The sequence below is a fragment of the Heterocephalus glaber genome, unplaced genomic scaffold (genome assembly GCF_053883595.1).
Source record: "Heterocephalus glaber isolate CG9 unplaced genomic scaffold, H.glaber_assembly_v1.0 deba00001610, whole genome shotgun sequence".
Classification (NCBI taxonomy): domain Eukaryota; kingdom Metazoa; phylum Chordata; class Mammalia; order Rodentia; family Bathyergidae; genus Heterocephalus; species Heterocephalus glaber.
In genome coordinates this window covers 13,251,265-13,275,695 of record NW_028258381.1, presented here as the reverse complement: position 1 = coordinate 13,275,695, position 24,431 = coordinate 13,251,265, and the positions used below count along the sequence as shown (strand labels likewise).

General features: G+C 52.5%; 1 protein-coding gene across 3 annotated transcripts; it reads right to left on the bottom strand.

The window, feature by feature from the left end:
• Window positions 1-10,192: 10,192 nt before the first annotated feature.
• Hus1 (HUS1 checkpoint clamp component) lies at window positions 10,193-21,203 on the bottom strand. 3 transcript variants are annotated; one of them, XM_021254253.2, is made up of 8 exons: window positions 20,920-21,203; window positions 20,259-20,386; window positions 20,004-20,180; window positions 18,376-18,483; window positions 16,753-16,827; window positions 13,567-13,666; window positions 12,275-12,369; window positions 10,193-11,616 (listed from the first exon to the last, which is right to left on the bottom strand). In XM_021254253.2, exons 1-8 carry the CDS (start codon window positions 20,969-20,971, stop codon window positions 11,608-11,610), a joined length of 744 nt encoding a protein of 247 aa, XP_021109912.2. In that variant the 5' UTR covers window positions 20,972-21,203; the 3' UTR covers window positions 10,193-11,607. The 3 variants fall into 3 exon arrangements, with proteins under 3 accessions (XP_021109912.2, XP_004839932.2, XP_021109911.2); XM_004839875.4 differs by having other exon boundaries at window positions 12,250-12,369; window positions 20,920-21,105; XM_021254252.2 differs by lacking the exon at window positions 20,920-21,203 and adding an exon at window positions 20,650-20,798 and having other exon boundaries at window positions 12,250-12,369.
• Window positions 21,204-24,431: the final 3,228 nt, after the last annotated feature.

The window sequence follows — 24,431 nt, the reverse complement described above, 5'->3', positions numbered from 1 at the left end:
CATCTGCTCTCCGCGACATCAGGCAGCGGCCCCTGTGCCACCACCACCCAGACTGGGCTTGAGTACACTGGCCTGGGGAGTTGTGCGTGGCACACAGCAGGCTTCCACAAGTTGGGGGATCTTAGGGGGACTGGAAAGGATAGGAAAGGAAAGGAAAGGAAAGGAAAGGAAAGGAGGGACTTAAACCTCCAGTGGCCAAGAGGAAAGGCAAGTGTGCTGGAGGTGGTCAGCAGGCCCCAGACTCGTCCAGCTGTCCCTGGCCACACCAATGGCCACCGCAGTCACAGCCCCCAAACAATGGCACAGGCGACATAAGCACACTGCGTAGGGCAGACGAGTCAGCTCAGCGCGAAGCCAGAGCTTTAGGGCAGCAGAGCTGCTTCTCCTCAGCGCCTCCCATGCATTTCCTACAACTATAGCTCTCAGAGGCCAGGTGCACGTGCGAATCACACTCACTTCAAAATTTCACATACCTACTGCTATTTTTGAAGTGTGCAAAAAAAAAAAAAGCCAGCATAAAATTTACCACTGTGCCCCTTTTTGAGGGGGCCTGTTTGGCTTTGTTTTGTTTTTTTGACACAGACTCTCACTATGTAGTTCAGTCTGGCCTTGAGCTCACTGTAGCCCAGGCTGGTCTCAAATTTGAGGTGATCCTCCTGCCTCAGCCTCTTGATTATGGGCATGTGCCACCAAGCCCATCTAATTTCTAAAGAGCACAGCTCAGTAGTGTGACAACATTCAGGTTGTCATGCTGCAGTCTCCAGGACTTTAATCTCGTGGAACAGACTCGTTCCTGTGAAGCGATTCTGTTCTCTCCCTGCTGACCTCCTCGCTGAGCCCCTGAGACCGGGTTTCCAGCCTCGTGAGGATCCGGTGCATTTCAGGAAGAAACAGCAGGAATCCACGGTCACAGGAGAGGGCTGAGCTGGCAGCCGAGACAATCTGAAAGCTCGTCACACGTCGGACCCCACATGTCCCCCCGAAACCCATGGGTTGCAGCCTTGCTCTCCAGGGTGGTGCCACTGGGGTCTCTGGTCCCTGGGGTGCACGTCCTCAAAGGGGACCATGGGACCCCAGTTTCTCTCTCTCCCCATGGTGAGCTGCAGCTCCACATCCTGGAAGCCAGTCAGGGCCTGGAACTGGTAAAACTGAGCCCAAGCAACCTCTTATGTAGAAGCTGATTATGTGGGGTCTTTCTGTTACAGCACCAGAAAACTAACACAGGACTCAGTGCGTCCACCTGGAAGATGGGGCTGCGAGGCCCCGGAGGCGAGTTCTCGGGCAAAGCTCACACCGTGGTGAGGGAGGAGTCGGTGTCTGCAAAGGGCCAGAGGTGCCCAGCGCTGATGCAGCCCCGGCGCTGCCTCCCTGACTCCTCCAGGCTCCCGGCCTCTGGTGCGGCGGTGGACATCATGGGGCTCCCCGGGCCTGGCCTGGCTGTGCCTGATGCATGGACCCGGGGGAGCCCCGAGCCCAGCTTTCCCTGGCCTTGACATGGCTGGAATCCAGGGGCCTGGCTCCAGGCCTGCTCTTCCCAGCTGGCTCTGTGCCCCTCATGCTCCTGGGGACAGAGGCAGGGACCCACCTCCATGCCCACGGGTAAGGGAGTCGGCCTCAGCATACACGTTGGTGACCCCCAGGACTGTGCAGTGGCCCATGTAGGATGTTTTGTCTCTCTTGGGTGTCTTTGAAATCCACCCAAAGTATATTTTTATTTAAACAAGCCTGCTAGACAGGTGAAAGTGGTTTTTCCAATTTTCTTAACCCCGGCCCTGGATGTAATAACAGGAGTCACCACAAGAGGGAAGACGAGGACTCTGAAGCACTTAACCAGGTGGGAGATGGGGGTGCATTCTGAAGGTGAAGACAGTCACCAGGTTGACGGCTGCTGAACAGTTCGTTTTCTTGTCTACCCTTAACTGCGCTTGTCTTCCAAAGGCCAGGAAAATGAGACAATAAAAAGCAGAAAGGAGACAGCTTTGGGACCATGCACATCATACCAAAAAACCTGAAGGATTTTAAACTGGGTGTGGTGGCGCACGCCTATAACCCCAACACCTTGGGAGGGTCGAAGGTTCGAGCCCAGCCTGGGCAACCTAGTGATTTAGTGAGATCCTGCCTCAAAGTAAAAAATTAAAAAGGCTCATGGGGCCGGGGATTTAGCTCAGTGGTTCCACCGCCTACCTTGCCAGCGCAAGATCCTGATACAAAAAAAAAAGGTTCAGTGTAAAGGCTCTAGGTTCAAACCTCAGTAAAGTAAGTAAACAAATAAATAATTTTAAAATCCCAAAGGATTCATCTGGAAGGCAGACACAATTGAGCACAGAGCCAAGTTGACTTATCTCTCACCTGGACCCCACAGTGCTCCGCTTTTGCTGCACTAGGTGAAGTAACCCCAGCCTGGACCGAGCCCCCAGCCCTCTGTACACCGCACACCCCACATCAGGGGACAGCCCAGCCCTGTCCCCAGGAGGGTGGGCAGTGCCTTCTCCTAGTCCTAGAGATTCATTCAGATAATGCAGCAGAGGGGGGAGTTGGGAGGGGATTTAAACCCAAGGCCACTGTCCTTGTCCCTGTCAGTGAGGGAGCCAGGCCGGGCTCAGCAATGTTGCTACAGAGGTGGCACCTGCAGCCTTTCCCGCAGTGTGCTGTTCCAGGGGCAGGGCTCAGATGCTCGGGCACCCCGTGCCCTAAGGGGACGAACGGAGCCACTTGTTGAATTGGTCAGGCTCTGAAGGCAGGAAGGGACCAGGACAGGACACCTGCTTCCTCCACTTGCTGATTCTCACCACCAGTTAAATACTGCCATGCAGGGAGCTTCGGTTCAGAGATCTGAGATGGCTGCACAGGTACGAGCCAAAGCCTAGGCTTCCTTGTGCCTGGGCTGGATGTTGAAACCAGGCTCCTGATGGAAACAGCCCCGCACGGCTGCCTGCGTGGAGGCATGGTGGGTTTCCTTCTGTTCCTTTATGATCTGAACTACTGGTTTAGATCAGAGGCATTCTACTGATCAAGTTCACTGTATCAGTCAACTTTCCCATTGCTGGGCACAAACCCAACACCCACAACTCTAAGGAAGAGAGGTTTAATGTGGCTCATGGTTCCAAGGGATTCAGTCCATGGTCAGCTGTTCCAAGGCAGGACCATCATGGCGGAAGGACACAGCCAGGAAGCAGAGCAGGGGAACAGAGCCAGAGAGGAAGGGGCCAGGGACCAGATATGGTCTCCGAGGCCACCCCTCCATGACTCCCCAGACACACCCAGCAGTGTGCTCCCCAGTCCTCAGGGTAGGTCCCGAGGCAATGAAGTTCACCTTCTACCCTAACCACCATCTGGGAGTGGGATTCTAAACATTGCACCATCATAACCCCAAGCAAAGATCTAAGTATCCTAGACTTTCAAAGGATATTGTTCCATCTGACGTATCCACATTGTTTTAAAGAGCAGGTATCATAATTACGAGCCAGGTGGGCTATAAATGGTGGCCCTATTGCAGGAGAGATGAAATTGGGAGGAGAAGCAGGGTCTCACACACCACACACACTGCACACATACATGCCACATGCCTTGGCCACCTCTGTGACTCAGGGCCTGGCACAGCCAACGCACCCTCTTCTCTCTGTACAAAGGAGACCACCAGTGCCAGCTTCGGTGACCCAAGGGGCTCCAAATGCCACAACTCCGGAAACGGGCCTCCAAGTCAATCCAGTGGCTAACACCTCATATTTACATATTTGACATATTTGGTCTACAAGTTGTAGAACTTGTAGGGGAAAGATGAAACCATCAACTCCCATTCTTCAATTTTTCTTTTCTCTTAAAAGAAAAAATTTTTTTGAGGTATTGCAGATTGAACTCAGGGCTTTCACACTGAGTGACACTCCTACCCCCACCCCAAATTTTTTTATTTTGACACTGGGTTTAGGTAAGTCACTAAGTTGCGTAAGCTGGCCTCAAACTTGTGATTCTCCTGCCTCAGCCTCCCAGAGTGCTGGGATGACAGGCGTGTGCCACCAGGCTCAGCTTTGCTCTTCTGTTCTGAGAATGCAAAGGTAACTCCTTGCCATTCTGACTGATTACAGTGAATGTGAAATATGCCAACACGTAGGCTTTGAAATGTTAAAGGAAAGAAAAGCAAGATAGAAAAAATGTCACTGAACAACCTGGAGCTGACCTGGGCCGGCAGAGCTCCCTGTGCCAGGGCCCTGGCCCCCATGCGCCACTCAGGGTAGTCAAGGGCTGGAGATCCAGCCATGCTGAGTTCCCACATCTCTGCAGGGGCTGAGTTCAGCAGGTGGCCTCGGTCTGTCCCCTGCAGCCGCAGTGGCCCTGGTGCCCAAGCACCTTGGCTTGGCAGGAAGGGCTCGGGACAAACCCTCCCTCCTCACACCCCTGGGCACCCTGACCCTGCCAGGCCACTGTCCCTGCTGCTGCAGCACCAGAGATGCCAAGTGGCCGCCGCCCCAGGCCACAGTGAGCCTGGACATCCCCCCAGGGGCAACTTTTCCAGGAACAACGCTAAGAACTCATGGGACCCGAAAGCATGCAGACCCTCTGGGGGCAGAGCTGGGATTTCAGGACAGATTTGAGGTTCCCTAAATTAACATCTGAGGGCCAAGCTGGGATCCGGCTGCACCATCGCAGAGAGCAGCCAGGTTGGAGCCTCATTCTGGGCAGGCACAGTTCTTCCACCTCCTCTAACCTCACTCCCTTTTGCACCTTTTCTTTTTTCCAGTGACAGTGGGATATTTCTCTTGGAAGAAACAGATCTGCATGCATGCAATGTAGTTCAGCCCGTCAGCCCCGAGCAGCACTGGCTCACCGTTCAGGGCCAGTGGAGACGCCCTCTGCCTTCACTGAAGCCTCGCCCTGTGCCCGGGGTGGCTGGACACCGCAGTCAGCCCAGCAGCTTCCTGGAAGACAGCGAGATGGAGGTGCTGAGTGCTCCTTCGGGGATGTGCATCATGCCAAGCACGATTGAAATACATAGTGAATGTTTAAATTAAAATGCATTAGGGTAAAAGACACACTGCATTGATCTCAGTTGAGTCATTCTCCCTTCCTTTGAATACGCTTATCCCATCGTTCTTGCCACTTTCTGCAGCAGCTCTGGAGTCCTCTTTCCTGAGGGTCTTTATGAAGTCTGATTAAAAAGCACAGTGAATGCTGCTGCCTGGTGCCGTCCAGCAGAAAGGCAGCTCACAAAAGACGACGCTGCGTCCCCATCCACCTTAGTCACCAGATCTGGCACCCTGCGACTTCTGGCTCCTCCTCAAAGTCAAGAAGATGTAAAAGGTCAGCATTTTGAATCTATTCGGGAGATTGAGGCAGCCAGGACAGCACAACTAAAGGCACTTAGGGAAGAGGGCTCCGGAGCTGCTGCAGGGAAGTGGCGAGAGCTGGGTGTGGTGCTGCACACCTGTAATTCCAGCACTCAGGAGGCTGAGGCAGGAAGATCTCCAAAAGTCTGAGGCCAGCCTGGGCTACATACTGAGTTCAAGTCCAGCCTGAACTATATAGTGAGACCCCACTCAAAAAAAAAAAAAGTGGGAAAGACAATGGGATAAGTGTGTTCCAAGAGAGGGGACTGTGAAGGGGATTCATGGCAACATGTCACTTACTGTAATATGTTTTTATTTAATCTCATGTGTTCTTTTTATCATGCTGAGAAAAAAAAATACACTCTGCCAAATGACATTTTCCCAACTAGAAACAGCTTCACCGCCCAACACTGTGGCAACTGTCTTGGCCCGGGGTGTGCTTTCAGGAGGGTGTTTGTGCTGCTGCCCGGAGAGAGCGCTCCTCAAGGCCGCCAGGGAAACTGACACGCTGGTGCTCAAAGCCCAGTGCGGCAGGCACCGACCTCAGCAACCGCGCTCCGGGAAGAGCAGCCCGCAGTCCCCAGCCGCCTTCCCCTTGGTCATTCAGAGGCTGGGACCCCCGCCCCGGGGTCCTGGGGATCGAACTCAGGACTTTGCACTAAACTTCGCCCTCAGGCCTTTCTACCTTTTATTTTGAGACTGGATCTCTAAGTCACCACGTGGCCCAGACTGGGTTCCAGCTTGGGACCCTTCTGCCTCAGCCTCCCAGGGTGCTGGGATGAAGGCGTGCACGCCCCCGCGCCCCATCGGCCCTCGCTAGTTCCCTTCACTCTGCATCAGCATTTTAACGCTCATAGTAGAAGTTTTGCAAAACTTGCTTTTATCCACATTTTGCTTCGAAGATGAATCTGTATTCTAGTTTATGAATTCACATTCAAGTGTGACACGGCCTCCTCCTCGGAAGGGACGGGTCCCTGGGAGGGCGAGGGAGGAGCCCGCAGGCCCCTTGTCCGCAGTGGGGAGGGAGCCGGAGCCCGGGGTCTGGGGACCAGCTGGTGATTGAGGCGCCCCGTCCTTTCCTTCCGGCTCCCCTGGTTCCTCCCCAGCGTGTTTGTTGGGCGTAAATCTGAGCGACTGGGGGCGCTGTGGCCCCAGGTTAGCGCCCTGCCGGTCAGCGCTCCTGTGCCACCCAAGGAGCACAGCGGGCTGCTCGGTGCCGGAGGCCCCGGGGTTTGTCACCTCCCTGCTAATCTGAAGCCTCCGCCCACAGGGCCCTGGGTCAAGACACCTGTGCCGCACACAGAGGCCCCTCCCGCTCCTCTCCTCGGGCTTTGGGCAGTGCCCGCCGCAGCTCCGGGTTCGGACAGCAGGACCAGAAGGGGAGCAACGGAAGTGACGTCAGCGACCGGCCCGGCCGTTCGGGAGCCACAGGCACCCGGAGCCCAAATGCAGTGAGATCGGGAAGGAGCAGCGGGCAGAGGTTTCTGTTGTCTCAGGGCGGCCGGGGCCTCGCGGGCAGAGCAGCCCCGCATCACTCTCCGCAGGGCTGTGGGCAGCAAGCAGCCCTCCACACCCTCAGCCTGCGTCCTCGGACCGGGGGCCTGCGCTACCGTTGGCCCTGCAGAGACCAAATCTCGCTGTGGCCTCCGCAGGCAGAGGGACATGCCACCTAAGGTCAGACCTGGTCACGACCAAGGGAGCTGGAAGATACACTTAGTTCTAAAACCTTCAAGTACAGCCGGGCATGGTAATGCACACCCGCAATCCCAGCATTCTGGGAGGCTGAGGCAGGAAGATCACAGGCTCAAACTCAACATGAGCAACGCAGCAAGACATTGTCTCAGAATAATAAAAAGGATTGGGGATATAGCTCAGTACAAAGGCCCTGAGTTCAATCCACACAACTGCCCAAAAAGCAAACAAAACCTTTAAGTATGAAAATTCTGGGTGAAATTAGCCAAGTGGCCTCTGAAATGACCCCTTTTAAGAAGCCATTGTCTAAGCTCCCCAGTTAGGAAACATCAAAGACTCTGAAGGATCCATCTGTCCCTCTGACTTGATAATGACAGAAAGGGGGACAAGAGAAGAATGATTTCATTTCTTTGCCCAGTGTGTGGGTGGCATCTAACAGCACCAGGTTCCAGTGTGCAGCACCAGGCGGGAGCACACAGGAAACGCAGGGAGACGACCCAGAGGGACGTTTATCTCAGCCACCGACTGTGCCCCATTCTGGTCATTATTACTCAGGATGCGTGTGCCTCAGTTTGTCCCCTTCTTTTTTTGGTACTGGGGATCTAACTCGGGACCTTGCACTCGGAGGCAGGTGGTGGCACCACTGAGCTAAATCTCCGGCAGTTTCTCCCCTTCTAATGGCGCACGCTGGGAACTCACCAGGCCACCTCACTTGACCCCCTCATGCCTTGCAGGGCCCTGTGAGTGACTCACTTCCACTCTGGCCCCGGAGCCTCGTCGGTCCCACCCTAGCCCACACACGCGGGCTGCTGAGCAAGAAGCATCACGGGGCTCACTGGGGTGCAAGATGGGGTGTGGGACTTACCGCCCTGGGAGCTGCTCCCCAGCCTGGGCCCCACCAAGGGCAGTAGGACTGCGGCTCCCATCATCACCTTCCAGGCTGGGCTTGGGCCACCGGCTCCCATGGGGCCACCTGCTTGGTACCGAATTGCAGCTGGCTTTGGGCCTACGAGAGCCGGCAGAGAGGTGCACAGGGAGTCCTGATCCGAGGGAACTGGGCTCCCAAACCCGGAGGAGCAGGGAGCCTCCCCTGTATCTGCCCCAGTATCTTGGGACAATCAGCCAATCACAACCTCTCCAACAACCACCCCTCCCAGGAGCTCTGGGGTCCTCGCCCCTCCCAGTATGCTTCTGGGCTGTTTCCTGGGAGACAAACGTCCTGAAAGGTGTGGATCTGCAAGCCAAATGTGTGAGCGCTCTGAGGCTCAGCGGTAGCCCCACTGAGTAAACGGGTCACTGTGAAGCACAGCTGGGAGCCCTGGAATTCGAGGTGTAGGGGCATCGTGGCACTTCTAAGTCCACTTTCCAGCTAAAGAAGCCCCGTGTCACTACCCCTGGCACTACAAGTGGGCACTGGGGTGGGGGTGGCTCGGGGCAGAGCCTGTGTGCCAAAGAAAGGGGGCCGTTTTGTCTTACACAAAGGGAATCCACACAACCACCGCCGTGTTTGTCTTGCTGCGATGCAGTTGGTAAAAGCACCACACACACATTCTCTGGGAACTGCTTCCAGGAGGCCAGGTCATCTCCAGTCTGTGCTTACTGGGCCCCCAGCCCCGCCTCTTGCCTCTCCTCTAACCTGCAGGGTTTTTCCACCTGAGTAAAGACCGCTGGACAGTCGACAGACCCGTGGCCAGTCACCCTGAGGCAGCTGTGTCACCTCACAGCGCAGGGCACGGGCACAGTGTTGTGCGCAGAGGCAGACGGGGTGAGCCCCATCCCTGTCCCCATCCCTGTCCGAACCACCTCCTCCACCTCCCATGGGCTCTGGTTCTCACCTCTTTGTTGTCTGCTTCTCCTCCCCACCACCTGGAGGACCTGAGCAGGATTTTCTCTCCGTACGGAAGGTGGCCACACAGGTGGACTGCTTGATTGATTGATTGATTGATTGATTGATTGATTTGGGGGACCAGGCATCGAACTCAGGACCTTGCGTTTTCGAGGCAGGTGACACCACTGAGCTAAATCCCCAGCTACAGGTGGATCTTTCTAAATGGGGGCCTGCATGGTGACAGAGGCTATGACTTTACACATAGATGCTTTTTAAATTCTACATCTGCACGTAACTAGGCTCTGAGCACAGGGCTGCATGGTCAGCGGGCCTCAGGTGGTCTTTCCCCGAATCCTTCACACCGGAACCTGACGACAACACTCACACGGACTCACGATGACCAAGCCTCGGTCACAGCTCCAGCCGGGGACCCCACGCCCCAACCCATGTCCTGAGGCGCATGCGCAGGAGGCTCTGTCTGGCCCACTGCCCCTCCGCAGGCGGACCGGTCCTGCGGAAGTGCGCCCCGCTTTTTCCCTGGGGGGCTCTGGGACCCTGACCCTGTGGGACTGCATAACCTTTGTTCCTTTTCTCCAGCCCCATTGTGATTAAATGTGAGTTAATGGATAAAGATGCTTGTTAGTTTTGGGACACTAGATAAAATCTGTAACAGACCTAAAGTCCCAAAGTAAACTACTCAACTCCTTGTTTGCCCCGAACTGATGTTCCAGACACCACAATCTATAGAACAAGCTGCAAATGTCTGCTGACCATCAATACATGACAGTTGACCACTAACCTTTGTCCCTTTTCTTCAATTCTATATGTTAACCTCCCCCTCAACCTCCTATAAGAACAGCCTCGGACTCTGAGCCAGTCGCCTCTCTAAACTATTTTGCTTTGGGAGTGCCGTCTGGCCAGACTAATAAAGGTCTGTTTTATTTTCCAACTTGTCTGGTGTGTTCCTTCCCGGGTGTTCTTCTGTGCAGTCAGCTCCTCGGAGCGTTTGGTAAGGCCCTCGGTCTTACAACCCCTTCCGCCCCTCTCCTGGCCGCTCCACCACAGGTGTCCACCCCGATGCGGCGCGCCCAGCCAGCCCCAAACCACAGCATGAGCCAAGCAAACAGGAATTTCACAGCAACGGGAAGCTGGCAACGGCAGACTAGATCCTCCTCGGTCACACGGCAGCTGGGTGCAGTTCCCGAGCCCGGCACAACTTCAGCATGACCAATGGTAAATTTAATTTCCTACTCGTGAAAATAAGGATGTGCTGTGAAAATGAAGCCTAAAGTCTAAGTTCAGGAAACTGAGATTCCCAGCTGGGTACTACAAATAATATTCAAACAACAAATACTCAATAAATATTTATTTAGTCCTGTAAAAATATGCTTGTTACAAAGTTGGTTACAAAATTGTTAGAAAATATGTCAGTGTACAAAGATGAAATAGGATCCACCCAGCAATCGTGAGGCTGAGACGCTGGTGTGAATCAGGGTGTTTCCATCACAGTGGACAAACCGGCATCCAGACTACTGTGAACAACTGACTACAGCCTTAAACACTTCCTCCTAGCCACGCTCTTTTCCTGTAGGTAGGTAAGAGAATGAAACACTGTATTGAGCCATAGGTCATCCAAGAACTCCCCACTCACCACGTTTAGGATACTTTGTTTCTTCCGTGTAACAGCATCAGGCACTCTTAGTATAACCCTGCACTGTTACCTGTTTAAAGTAACCTGTGAAATGGTCGCAAACATGAAGGCATGAAGCTAGGGAGACTTACATACAATAACCCAGGCACAGACGATAAACACGCTACTTCTTGTGTGAAACTGAGAACCAGATGGTAGTTCCCGAGGCTGGGCTCCTCGCTACTGCAGGGCAATTTCAGCGAGATGGGAGGAGCTCAGTCCAGGACAGAGGAGACAACCACACAAAGACTCCGAGGAAGCAGGCAACCGGCAGGGCTGGGCCGGCTGACGGTCGGGGGTCCTCGGTCCTCTTTACCCACAGGGAAAATGCTCTCCAGCTGGTGGCAGTGGCGGCAGAACACAGCCACAGTTCCTGCCTCAGGACCAACACTGAGGCCTCTTCTGGCCCTAAGCAGGGGCTCTTATGCAGTGTGGGACCCAGGATGCAGCCCGGGACAGGCCAGGTTCATCTGCGGCTCCCCCACACACAGATGTGCTCCTCCCGGAACATGGGGTGTGGTAACTGCGGAAGGAGCCCCGGGATCTCACCGGCCTGGGACCCACCTGAGCCCTGCTGAGCAGCACCGTGATCCGCACGCAAACCCGCCGGGGAGGGAAGCGGAGCTGCACACTAGCAATTCCAGCCAGTGGCTCTGTGGCGGGCCCGAGGGGGGCACTCAGCCTTGGGCCTGTCCCAAGGTCCAGATGCGACCCTCACGGCCTCTGAGTAGCCAGGCTGTGCAGAGGGGACCGAGGGCGCCCAGGATGGGGACAGGCAGAGGCGGGCGGGAGCAGCGTGCGACTTCCCGGGGCTTCACTCTGAGGCCCGGGGCTTCATCTGCCCGCAATGAAAAAAGGAAACTGGACACATTCTAGCCTTTCTTCTCAATATCTTAAAACCAAAAACAAAGCAAAAGGAAAAAACACCCCAGAAACGAGCGATCCGTCCTGTCCAGTCACTTCAGTCTGGCACGGAAGAAGGGGGCGGAGGGGGCCTCGCAGCTAGGACAGCGCGGGGATGAAGTACTGCAGGCAGACGTCTTCGTGGAGCAGATCCAGGTGCACCATCCGGCTGCTCACCAGGTCTGCGGAGAGAGACCGAGGCTTAGCCACCTGGGGCCCCTCCACACCCGCCTCAGCCAGGCTCTGCACCCTGCAGCGCCAGCAAGTGTCCGTGTCCTCAGCCCGAGGGGGCCACAGCCCAGGCCACGCCACCCCTCGTCCCTGGGACAGAAGGAAGCGCAGCGCTGGGCCTCAGGAGGAGACCAGAAGCTGGCTACGGGCAGGACCCATGCCCGGATCGCGAGGAAGTAACGCGTGTGGCAAGAGCCCTGCGTCCGACATCTGCCCTGTGCCCCTGCCACCTCCCCTCCCGGCCTCTCCCGCTCTCCGATCTCCGCCGCACACACCCGCACCCCGAGGCTGCAGGTGGCACAGACAGCCAGCCGGGCTCCTGCTCAGCCTGCCCGCCACCCCACAGAAGCTGCCCCTCAGGCCCGGGCCTCGGTTTCCCTGCGGGCTCGGAGATGGGGAAGCCCGGGCCAGAGTCAGCCCCAGAGGCCGCACTCAGGCAGCACCGGTCACCCTCTGTGGCCACCTTCCGGTCCTTGGGACTCCACGGTGACTGCAGAAACCTAACCATGCCAAGCTCACTCCACATCCGACAGCCCACTTGCCGCCTGTCCGGAACATGAACGTAAAATGGAGGCGACACTCACTGCACAAGGCCCTCGTGGGGTTCACCTGCTGCCCGGCGAGGAACTGCAGCAGCTTCCTGATGTCCACGTGCACCTCGGCCATCTCGGCTGGGTCTCTGTCCCTCGAGGCGTCATCAGAGGCTAGAGCAACACGGGTGGTTCAGATGTGACTCCTTGGGTACAACAGGGAAACTGGAAATGCACGGGGCCTGCTCCCTAAATATACCCCGGCCTCGCCACTGGTCTGAGCACCCCAGACAGAAGCCAGGACTGTGGCTGTCAGCACCGCTAACCGAGCAGGCCTGATCCTACAGAACCCTCCCATACTGCTTAAAACATGGTGGCGCCCGCCACAGGACCTTCATTCACAGCAACATAAATAGGATCCCACCTGCCCTGAGGACCAGGAAAGGAGTATCTCGTGTGCCCTGGATTTTGAAAAGTTGCAATGTAGAAGCTAATGTGAGGCTGCCCAGCCTACAGTAGACTGCACGGAAGAAAACAGCCTTCCACCTTCTGGGGACGGTGACAGCGAGTTCTGCTGTGCTTATGCAAAGAGACAAAATGGATGACTCTGACGTGCATCCCCTACACAGGCCGCAGAGCTGCACAGGAAGGGTTTTACCCTGAGGGCAGCCGGCAGTGTAGCAGCCTTCAGTCACTGTGGGGTGCAGGTCCCTCGAGACAAGACCCCATCGTTTGCATCCACACACAAGCGAGCCTGAGGCAGCGAATCCAAATTCCCAGAGCGGCCAGGGCTCCGGTATCTGTCAGAGAACACATGAGTCACAAACGCTTCCACACGGTTCACAGCTTCTTCCACTTGGTCCTGTCTGGATCCTGTACCCCATGTGCTTCCTTCCAGCTTCCTGAGGTGCCCAGTCCTCGCCTCCTCCTCCACTGTGAGCGACCGAGTCCACCATCCTTTATCACCTTGTACAGACGAAGTGCGAGCACGTGTGCACACATCACTTCCTGTCCCTGGTAATCTGGTTTCACGAGCATGGGTGTGAGGGAGGAGAAAATGAGAAGAAACACACCTGCCGTCTGACTGCATCTATCAGAGGAGCACAGGAGCTGAAGGCTGGCAGGGTCTCGGAGGTCACTCAGGTGACCCATGTTCTAGAGGGGAGGAAGGGGTGGCCCCGGGCCCCAGCCCCGAACCCCAGGGCCTGGCCGTGCCACTGTGCTGCAGGGACAGCTGTCCAACTCCGACCCCTCCTGACTCAGGGCCTGGAAGCCACCCTTGGCCTTCGTTACACTACGATACCTCGATGCGTATGTGATCTCAAACAAGTAATTAACCAAAAGCAAAATACAACTCGCAGGAAAACTCACCTAATGGAGGATTTCCGAGATCTTTAAAGTGAGTTGTTACACACACTAAATCAGTTTCTATTTTCAAGTTCAGCTCTCCATTTAGGTTTGCTTCAATAACCTGCAAAGTGAGTGTTACAAAACAGTCTTTAAAAAGAAAAGGAAAACAAAAGGAACAACCCCCTGCCTCCTTTCTGTAAGGACTGAACCCCCTGCCATAACTGTGCACGTACTATGATCAGAAGCAACAAGGGCAGCGTTTATCTAAAAGCTTTGCTGCGATGCTGGAGTCAAGGTCTGCATCGCTGAGCTCTGGCTGCTGTCAGGCACCAGGAGACCCCACCACTTTCCTCCCTCCAGCCCTGTCTTCAAGGCCTGCTCTCCAGAGTGCGGGCACCGTCCCCACGCTCAGGGGCCTCTCCTTCCAGCCCCACCCAACCTGCCAGCCAGAGCACGGCGGAAGCACCCAGTGCTGCGGACTCTGCAGCCTGCCTGTGGGACCCGGGCCATTTCCTGTGTCGCTGCTGCTAGAGCCGGGCAGGTTCACAAGGACAGTGAGCCCTAAGCGGGCAGAAGCATCTGCGGTCCCAAGTCCTTCGAGCCTCGCCCTGGGGACTGTTGCTCACAGTCCCTTCCTGGGCCTTTCTCTCTGAGCTCTGCATCTTCCTCATTCAGAAACAAAATGGAGACCTTCTTAAAAAACTTGAGTGAGTTCTTAATTCTGAGCTTTTGACATTAAACAGAAAAACAGCCCTCAAACTCACTTATCACTTAAAGTAGTAACCTTTTCTATGAATAAAAACCATTCATTTTAAACGGTTTTTCTTCCTTTCATTAGTCAAGAAACATAATTATTACACTTCCTAACCTACAATACTTGACTAAAATCAAATACACAAAGCAACCTTGGGAAGATGCTGGGCCACTCCTGGGGGCCCTGGAAAACTGACCAGATGCAGAACCCTTGGATTCAGGCAATCATGAGCCCAGGATCTGAGAATTCCCGTTGTTTATGAAAAACAGTGGTTTCAGAAATAAGTATTTGTTCAAAGCAACCTGCAACAGCTCTGGACTCCAAGCCCACACACTCTCTTCCGCGTTCTTCCAACTCCTAAAATCTGCACTGTGGAACCTTAGATTCCAAGTCGCTCCCGATCCGCTTGGTGCCTGGCCGAGTGCAATCAACACTTCTACAGGCATCAAGCAGCCGGCTCTGCACAGCGATCTGTCACTGCGTCGGTGTCGGACGAAAAGTCCTCCTCTTCAGTGGGTTCCCTAATAGGCTTTACCTACTGTTTGTTGAATGCCAACTAACTGTACTGGGCACTGTCATATATTATCTCTGAATTCACAAGGAGGGACAACCCCATGGCAGTGCTACTGGCACACCCAGTTAAGGCGACACCCAGCACCAGGGGTCACCCAACCCAGCGTGGGTCCCAACACTACCTCCCCCACCACATCTTGGCGCCTCTAGTGCTGCCATGTTTTAGCCACCAAAGTGGTCCTGGCCTACAGCAGGGCGCAAATCCCGAGGTGCTGCTAGTGGACCTGGTCCCGGACAGGTGCCCTGGGGCTTGCCCAGGAGCTGGTCCAAAACGCAAGGCCTCAGGCCCCATCCAGGCTGCCTGAACCCCGGCTTGTACATCAGAAGCAATGGATCAGGACACGCTGGCTTCCGGGGTATGTGCTCCGTGCTCTGCATGGGCCATGCACACAGCCCAGCCCATCTGTCACCTGCATCACATAAGGGAAGGGAAGCAGTGAGCAGATCTGAGGAGGGGACAGTCAGTGTGCGGGGTCCCAATTGCAGTCCTTAATTCTTTAGTCTGCTGTCTTCAGATACAGAACTCCGGCCCTCAGGGAGCCCACACTGTGCACTGTTCACAGCGCCATGCCTATGCACTTATCTTCCAGGTGGCAATTCCACAATGCTTCTAGACATTTTAAAACACTCCAGGGAAAACACTTCTGAGCATTCTAAGCCCTCTAGCTCTTCACTTTGCTGACTCGTTTCCATGAAAAATGAGGCACAAAGGAGTGGATCCTTCAGCTAATTGGCGGCCACATCCCTCAGGCCTCTCCAAACCTCCTTGAAGTTCCCGTGCCCCAAGGGGGTGGCCTGATGGTGACATGACAGCACTGTCACCAGGGGCACCTGCTTTGGGAGGGGGGCAGATCTCAGACTCATGAGACCGGAAAGCCTGGTGTTGGCCCTGCTCCGAAGCAAGCAAAACTCCAGGGAGAGGGGGTCAAGAACTGAGCTTCAGAAAACTTCTGTGATTTGAAATACCCTTGAAGCTAAATTTCACTCCAGATCCATGGGGCGACACTGACTCTGCCTACTGAGTGACAGCCCTGCGGGGCACTGGGGCAGGAGGACGAGGTTGCCCCTTTCTGGCCGGCAGTCTGGAGCCAGAGATCCTGTGGCTGTCAGGCAGGGCTCGAGGGGGCGGCAGGGAAAGACTGGGATGGACAGGACAGCAGCTTGGTGCTTTCCAGGGATGACAGGAGAAGGAAGAGGTGAGAAACGGGCAGGAACAGGACCCACAGGAAGAGGTTCCAGGGGTGAGCACGAGGCCCCACCTGCAGGGAGGGCCTGGTGGGCAGAGGCAAGGCCCAGCAAGCTGGGCAGTCAAAGGCTGGCATTCACCAGGGGCTCAGAGGCCTCTCAGACTCAGGGCAGAAACCATGCATTGCGGGGGCAAGTGAGGGGAGGATTCGGGATGTGCCCCAGTATGAATGAGGACAATCTGCATGGTTCCCAGCACTGTCGCGCATGGCAGCACCATGACGTGTGGCAGGAGGAGACCGCAAATTAAACCCAAAACTAAACGCGCCATGAGCTTGGTCTGAGAGCTGTCTGGAACAGACGGCTGCACTGAGGGGTCTCTGTTCTGGACTTCCACATCCTCTGCGTCCAAGCAGAGGAAAGCGGCAGCACAGCAGGTGCCCAGCACGCCACGGCGAGTCCAGTCAAAGCGCCGGGAGCAGGAACAGAAGGATGGGCTATTTGTCTCAAATGCAAGGAGGCTGCCAGAACCAGCGGGTCTGTTCCAAGGAAGGCGGAGGGCTCTGGGGACAGGGGGCCAAGCGCCCTCGGCCAGGGCAGCTCCCCCACTGCAGCACCACCAAGTCCTGGTGGCCCCCGCCCGTGACATGCGCAGGCCGGTGGCCCTCAGAGCTTTCTCCGAAGTCACGACTTACAAGGTGATTGCTGATATTCTTCATTTTCTCCACAACGCTCTTCAGAGTCTTCAGGACTGGTAAGTAGATACTAACCTACGAGGCCAATCAGAGAGCAGAAGTATGAGAAATCTGCTAAGGCCTAGTGCTTCCTAACTCTGGGCCGCATGTGTGCTCAAGAACTCTAAAGCCCTATTTTTAAATTTTCTGAACCAAATTCATTTCAAAATATGAAAAGAAAGACAGTTTTAGAATCTCAGGAACGCACAGGCATCCAAGCAGAAACAATGCCTGCCTCTGGTTACCCTGGTGACCACATCCCTGGGGACTTCTCGGTTGAGATGCCTGTGAGGGCCCATAGGGAACACCTGGCAGCTGGCAGGAGGCCTCCACTCAGGGACCTCTCACCCAGGGGCCTTTCCCGTGCTCCGTGCAGAACACGGAGACGGAGAGAGCCATTGCCTCCTGCTGAGTCTGTGTTACTGCCTTCCCCAGCCTGCAGACCAGGTGCAATTGGAAAACTGTGGATTTAAATTTTAAAAATTATTGTGGTTAAGATATATTGCCATGAATCCCCCTCAAAATACTCTCCTTGGCTTGCAACATACTTGTGTCATTGTTCTTGCCACTTTCTGAAGCAGGTCTGGAGGTCCTCTTTCTTTTCGGTGTGTGTTTATCGTGTGTTTTCTGAGACAGGGTCTCACTATGTAGCCCAAGCTGGCCTTGAACTTGTGGCGATCCTCCTGCCTCAGCCTGCCATGGAAGTCCTCTTTCCTGAATGTCTTTGGCTGCCTTGATGTCCTGAATCAATTTAAAACGTTTCCTTTCATAGTCATTTTGACTTTGGGGAAGAGCTGGAAGCCACATGGTGACAGATCCAGTGGATAAGGTGGATGAGGACACACTGTCGTGATTTTACAAGCTGCCTTTATGCTGGATGCACTCGGCAGTAGCATTCGCCATATAGTGATCACACCTCATAAAGACACTCAGGAAAAAGGACTTCAGAGCTGCTTCAGAAAGTGGCCAGAAAGGTAGGATAAGTGTTTCTGAAGCAAGAGTGGGGGTAGTTTGAGGGGAATTCATGGCAATTTACTATAATAAATTTTTTACAAATATTTACTGTATTTTTCACCCCTCCCCCCAGGTGTCTTCTTTATTTTTGGTACCGGGGATTGAACTAAGGACCCAGCACCTATGAGGCAGCCCCAGTGCCACTGAGCTAAATCCCTGGCCCTGGTATCTTCTAATGGAAGTCAAGTAAATATTCTATCCAATATACATTTAGTTTCTTCTTAAACTCTGAGCAGGAGCCAAAGGACCCCTGGCAGCACCCTCCTTTCCAGTGGTTCTGGGGCTCCCCTCAGCAGGAGTGTTAACCTGGCCCTACGTCACACAATGCCTCCTGCAGCTGTCACACATGTTCAGATGAGCAGTCCTATACATGTAGAATATGCCACTTCTATGTGCAACAGTTTTAAAATAGTTTATGTAAATAACAAAAGGTTTTCCTTGACTACTTTCTTGTCAGGCAGGCCTCACACAGCTTCCAGATAAAATATACTGCAGACAAAAAGAAACTTTAAGAGGATCCGAATTCACCCTTTAGCTGTGATGAACAGCAGGCCAGCAAGTGTCACTCACATCAGCATCTGGGACCGAGGGCTGCTGAAAGTCCTTCCACAGTTTCCGAGGAATAACCTTCAAGGGGATATCATGTGTCACAATGCGACTACTGGTGGACATGGACAGCTGCCAAGAAAAGAAGCATAAAGACTTTATGTTGTCAGTATTAAAAGCAAAAACAAAATTAAAAAATTGCAGACAAAAAGTTGAGAGATCAAGTCTGAATAGAATGATTTTAATTCATTCATCCAAAATTCATTCAACCAGTACTGACAGGGTGTCAGTGCTGGGCTGTGAGTAGCTGACCGATGTGTGCGTGTGGTGGATCAGATACCATCCCCAGCGCTGCAGGGCACAAACAGACCAGTGAAGAAGCGAACAAATGAAACGCATGTGATTCTCACTCATTAGAGCCCTGACAAAACATGGACATGGCACTGACCAGGCTGTGCTTGGGAAGGTCCCTGCCTGGGAGGTCAGGGGAGGCCTCTCGGGGTAGGTGACACTGCAGATGACAACAAAATGAGAGGCAGCCAGCCATGAGGGGCAGTGTCTGCAGCACGAGATGGAAGCTGACTTGCTCTGCGGCAGCAACCCAGGACCCACTGGTTGTGCACAGGTCCCTGGTCTGTGGCAGTTCCTACACTGCGGAAGAACAAACTATGCTTATCTATTTCCAGAGGCTTCTATGAGACCCACAGACCAAAGTCTCTTGCCCTTTTACACAGAAAAGTATCATACGTTACTACTTTTCTTTTCCTTAAGAAAGTGAAGAAACTCCAGATTCACACTGACTGTCCTGGTTAGCTCTAAGAACCGACTCACTGCAGAATTGAGCAGAAGTTAGAGTTGAGAAATCTTCTTCCACAGAGAGCTGGAAACCCTAAACAATACCTGCCCACAGATGTGCAAAGCTGTACAAAATAAAAGGCAGGAGAGATGCAAGGATAGCAGAGGCTGGGCAGGGGGCAGCACTAATGCTGAGCATGTTATAAAGAAAGGGTTTGGCTAGAAGGACGGAGACACCAAGTTGAAGGCTCAACATCCCCACTCTCTGGGAGCTTGGGAAGAACTGGACCTATCCAGGGAACAACTTGGAGGGTAGTGAGTTGTGATTTGGGTCCCAGATACATTGGGCCATATATGAAAGGCTTTGAACATCATATGAAGAAATAGTAACTTCATCCAGTGTGTGTGTGTGTGTGTGTGTGTGTGTGTGTGTGTGTGTGTTCTAAGGACAGCTGTGCACTTAACTCATCTGGCAGCACATAAGACAGATGTGTCACTGAAAAATGACTGGTGATTTAAAGACATTCTAGCAGCAGAGGTAGGGAGAAGGCACATCAAAAGTAAAAATGGATAAAGACCGTGATTTCTACACTGGACAATAATACCATTAAAAGACATTCAGATGCTGGAAACTTTATTCTTTGGAAAAGGAAGCATCCTAGTCGAATGCTGTATGATCACAACATTAAGGTAACTAAGAGGAGAAACTGACTCTAAAGGAAAAAAGTCACACACCAGATCTTTAAACAAAATAATTAGCTTTCAACAATCCTGCTTAAAAGCCTAGGTGTAGAACAACTGACGATCCCTGGAGGCTGAGACTCCCAGGAGCTTCAGGAACCCTGTCCCCTACTCACCAGCTCTACAGAGACCGTGAGGCAGGGAAAGTGTTTATTCGTCAACTTGATTTTCAAGGTTCTGGCATTCTGAGCGGTCTTCAAAGCTCGGGATAAGTTTTCTGATGTTAGTTCTAAATAAATCGCATTGTTCTCCGCAGAGACTCCCTCCATTTGAAACTCACTGAAAAAGTTGTCCTAGAGGAGGAAAATCGGGGCACGTGAGTAAGGCCTTTCGGTGGCCCGGTGGAGCCCGCGCCTTTAGAGCCTGCTCACCTGCTCCAGCTCGCACCACATGCTCACCCCGCCGCCCACCAGCCTGTCGCAGAGGATGAAGTTCAGCTTCTCCGGGCTGATGCGGAGGGTGCAGGTTTTGGCCAGCTTAGCTATCATGTTACTGACTCCTAGGGCGGGGAACAAGGCAAGGAGTTACTATTGGGAACATCACGCGTCCTTACTCCTAGAACTTCTCATTCATCCGGGTGCAACTTCCCAGGGCGAAAATAACAATTGCCCTTGGGACCCCGATGGGAAGTGCTTCCACACCGCCAAGTCGGGCCATTCTCCCAGCAACGACAGGAGTGAGGCGTGTGGCACGCAGCACTAGTACCCAACAGGGAAACTGATGCCCCGAGACGATCTGGCACCTGGGGTGGGGCATTCCTACATTCAACACAAACTTCGGGCGCTGCAGCAGAGCTCAGGGACCGTTAGCCTGGTCCGATGGAGAGCCGTCTCTGCCGGATAGCAGCATCTCTGGGGCTGCGGTCCAAACACGACCACGTGACCCGGATGAAGCGGCAGAAACCTGCGGCCCCGCCTCCACCTTCGCCCCGCGATCACCCCGGGTCCCTACCCCGCCCCGCCCCCCGCAGGGCTGCGGCCGCAGCTCCCGCCTTCTTCCGGTCCTCCCGCTGCCACCAGCAATCCAGCTCACGCGTGAAATGATTCAGACAGGCCGCGTCCACGATCTTGGCACGAAACTTCATGGCGGCACCGGGCCCCGCAGGACGGCGTCTATCCCGGGAGGACTCGGGTCCATCCCTGAGCGTCCCGGCCGGAAACGCGGCCTCGCGCCCAAAGGTTCCGGTCCCCCCCACAGAGCGGAGCCGGTGTTCCCGGCCAGAGGTCCTAGCAAACGCTCCGGGGTGGGTGAGTCCGTGAGCCTACGCCCTCCTCCCCAGTTCCTACCGACCCTGGTGGAGCCTCCAGCTTCGGGGCGGACTCATGTTCGGAGAATTCACCTTTTGAAAAATGCTTTGACACCTATTCAAGTTCTGGGTTTCGCTTTCTTTCATTTTTTCTTTTTCTCCTTTTTCGTAAGGATTGACTCCAAGGCCTTTGCACGGAGCAGCATCCCCAGCCCTTTTAATTTTTTTTATTATTTCGAGCTGGGTCTCCCTAGGTCTCCGTTTTGTCCAGGCTGAACGCCCTGCCTCAGCCTCCCTGAGGGCTGGGATGACAGGAGTGTGTGACCGTGCCCCCTGTTTTAAAACAGGCCAATCAAATCCAACTTATTAGAAAATCAGTTTACAAAGATTCAATAAAGTGTAGCTTAAATACATTTCTTTAAAGTGAAATAGCTCGAAACCCCCACCAGCCTGATAACAGTACTGCTACCTCAGAAGTTTAAGGTTCTGAACATTGTTTCAAATTTTGAACATGTTACTGATCAGTCGTTAAAGACAGGGTGCTTGAACTCTGAACCTCCGTCTGCGACTGTCTCAGTATGAACTTTACCAGATTTGATAAAATTCTTATTAGCTTGCAGTAACAAAGGGCTTGAACCGCAGAAACGTATTTTCTCGTAACTCTGGAGGCAGGACCTCAGCGTGGCTGGTTTCTTCTGAAGGTTTTCCTGGGTAGGCAAGTGGCTGTCTTCTCCCTGAACCCTCATTAACCTCCCCTCTGTACACGTCTATGGCCAATTTCCTTAAAAAAAAAAAAAAAAAAAAAAAAAAACCAATCAAGATCAGCACTGTGGATTAGGGCCGTTATTTGCCCTTGGTGATTAATCACCTCTTTAAAGACCCCATCTCCAAAATATAGTCAAGTTCTGAGGCACCAGGGTTAGGACTTCAAGAGGAGACTTTTGGAAGGGCACAGTTCAGCTCATAATACCAAACAACGTAAAGGAAGTGAGGGCTGGGGATTTAGCTCAGTGGTTCCGGCGCCTGCCTTGCAAGCGCAAGGTCCTGAGTTTGATCCCCAGTACCAAAAAAAAAAAAACCACACAGACAATGTAAAGGAAGTGAGTGGAAGCCGTCATGTTTCACTGTTTATGCCCCGGGAAATGAAATAAAGGGGTCAGAACTCCTTGCCTTCTTAAAATAAGTCAACTTATTATAACTAAGTTTGTGGGTAAACTCACCTCTTTCAGTTCCATCTTGGGACAACCACGGGACTTAGAATCTTGATTAAACCAGCAGTAGAGGGGGAAAGTGCAGGAATCTTAATATCACCTAGCATTGTTTTAGAGCAAAAAGGAAACAGTGAAATGGCTAGTTTCTCTCTCTTTTGTGGCCTTGAAGTTAAAAAGATTTTTTTTACTAATAGACTTTATTTATTTAATTTTTTTGGTACTGGGGATCGAACTCGGGTCCTTGAGCTTGCGCAGCAGGCGGCAAAACCACTGAGCTAAATACCCGGCCCCTAGACTTTATTTTTAGAGTAGTTTTAGGTTTACAGAAAAACTGAACCAAAAGTAGAGTTCTACAATCACCTTTACCTGTGCCCCATGCACGGCTTCTGTTATCTTGTACTAATGTATATTTGTTATAACTGACGAACCAGTATAGATATAGCATTAATTAAGGCCCACAGTTTACATTAGGGTTCACTCTGTACAATTGTGCAAGTTTTGACAAAAGTATTATGTCCTATATCCACCACCATAGTATCATACAGAGTGGTTTCAACCACATCAAAAATCTCTCAAGCACCAGCTATCCCTCCCTCTCCCCCCAGCTCCAAGGCCTTGGAAAACACTGATCTTTTGGCTATCTCTGTGGGTTTTTTTCCAGAATGTCATATGATAGGAATCTATAACATACAGCCTTTTCAGACTATTTTCGGTTAGAAATATGAATTTAATGTTCTTCTGTCTTTTCATGACTTGATAGCTCATTTCTTTTTAGCATGGAACAATATTTCATTGTCTTGTGTTTGTTTATTCACCTATTAGAGGACATCATTTGCCTCCACATCTTGGCGATTATGAGTAAAACTTCTCTAACCATTTATGTGTAAGTTTTTGTGTGAGCATAAGTTTTCCTGTCTTGTAAATCCCAAAGAGTGCAGTCGGGGGGTAGTATGAACTGTGTGTGGCTGTACTATTTTCATTTCTATCAACAATGAATGAAAATTCCTGTTCCACATTCCTGTCAGCACTTTTGTGTTTTTGGATGGTGGTCATTCTAATAGGTGTATAGAATTATCTTCATGTTTTAATCTGCAAATCCTGGATTACACATGTTGGGCATCTAGTCATATGCTTATTTGCTGTCTGTACAGCTTTTTTGTGAAGTATCCAGATTTTTTTTTGCATATTTTAATTGGGTTGTTTTCTAATCATGAGTACTGTTTGGTTTTTTTTGGTACTGGGGATTGAGCTCAGGACCTTATGCTTTCCAGGCAGGCGCCTGAACCACTGAGCTAAATCCCCGGCCCATGAGTACTGTTTTTTAAAAATATTGGATGCAAATTCACTATCAGATATGTTTTGCAGTATTTTATTCCAATCTGTGGCTTATTTTTTCATTCTCTATTTAGGTCTCATGCACATTTCAAAAATCAGACTTTTTTCTTTTGGTACTGTTGTTTGTATAAATTAGAATAGTCATTATGGCTAATAGTACTGAAATTCCTCATGAAACTGAAAATAGAACTATCATATGATTCAGGAATCCCACTGCTAGGTAAATCCCACTGCTAGACACCCAAAGGAACTGCAACCAGTATGCTGAAGAGATGACTGCACTCCCATGTTTATGCATCTCTACTCACAGTAGCCAAGATGTGGAATCATCCTGTGTCCATCAAGAGAAGACTGGGTTAAAAACGTGTGGTATGCATATACAAAGCAAGACTGAAAATGCAGCAGAGCAAATGTTAAGTTCTGTAGCTCCGTATTGGCACCTGGGGCACAGGGTAGTGTCATATGATTTCCAAGGGGCTTGGTCAGCCCCAAGCCATAGCCTCATATACACTGCCTTGCTCTTGGGCTAGTTTCATTCATGATGTGTACATTTCTTTTGCAGACATTTCACATTCCTGACATCTCTGACTTATTGGGAGCTCCACTGCACATGGGGCTTCATTCCCACAGCTTCATACACCACCCTATCAGGGACTCCTTACCTGGACTCCCACAGGCCTTCCTCTGAAACCTGACTGGAAGTCTCCCTGACCCCACAGCTCTTGTATTTTGCGTGCTAATAAAACCAGCAA

Bases quoted from the DNA above. Each gene is read 5' to 3' on its own strand.
- Hus1 (XM_004839875.4), bottom strand. From the start codon at position 20,971: ATGAAGTTTCGTGCCAAGATCGTGGACGCGGCCTGTCTGAATCATTTC. The intron at 20,181-20,258 runs GTGAGCAGGCTC...TTCCTCCTCTAG, and splicing joins TGTGGTGCGAGCTGGAGCAG to GACAACTTTTTCAGTGAGTT. The intron at 13,667-16,752 runs GTAAGTCGTGAC...CTCACTTTGCAG, and splicing joins AGAATATCAGCAATCACCTT to GTTATTGAAGCAAACCTAAA.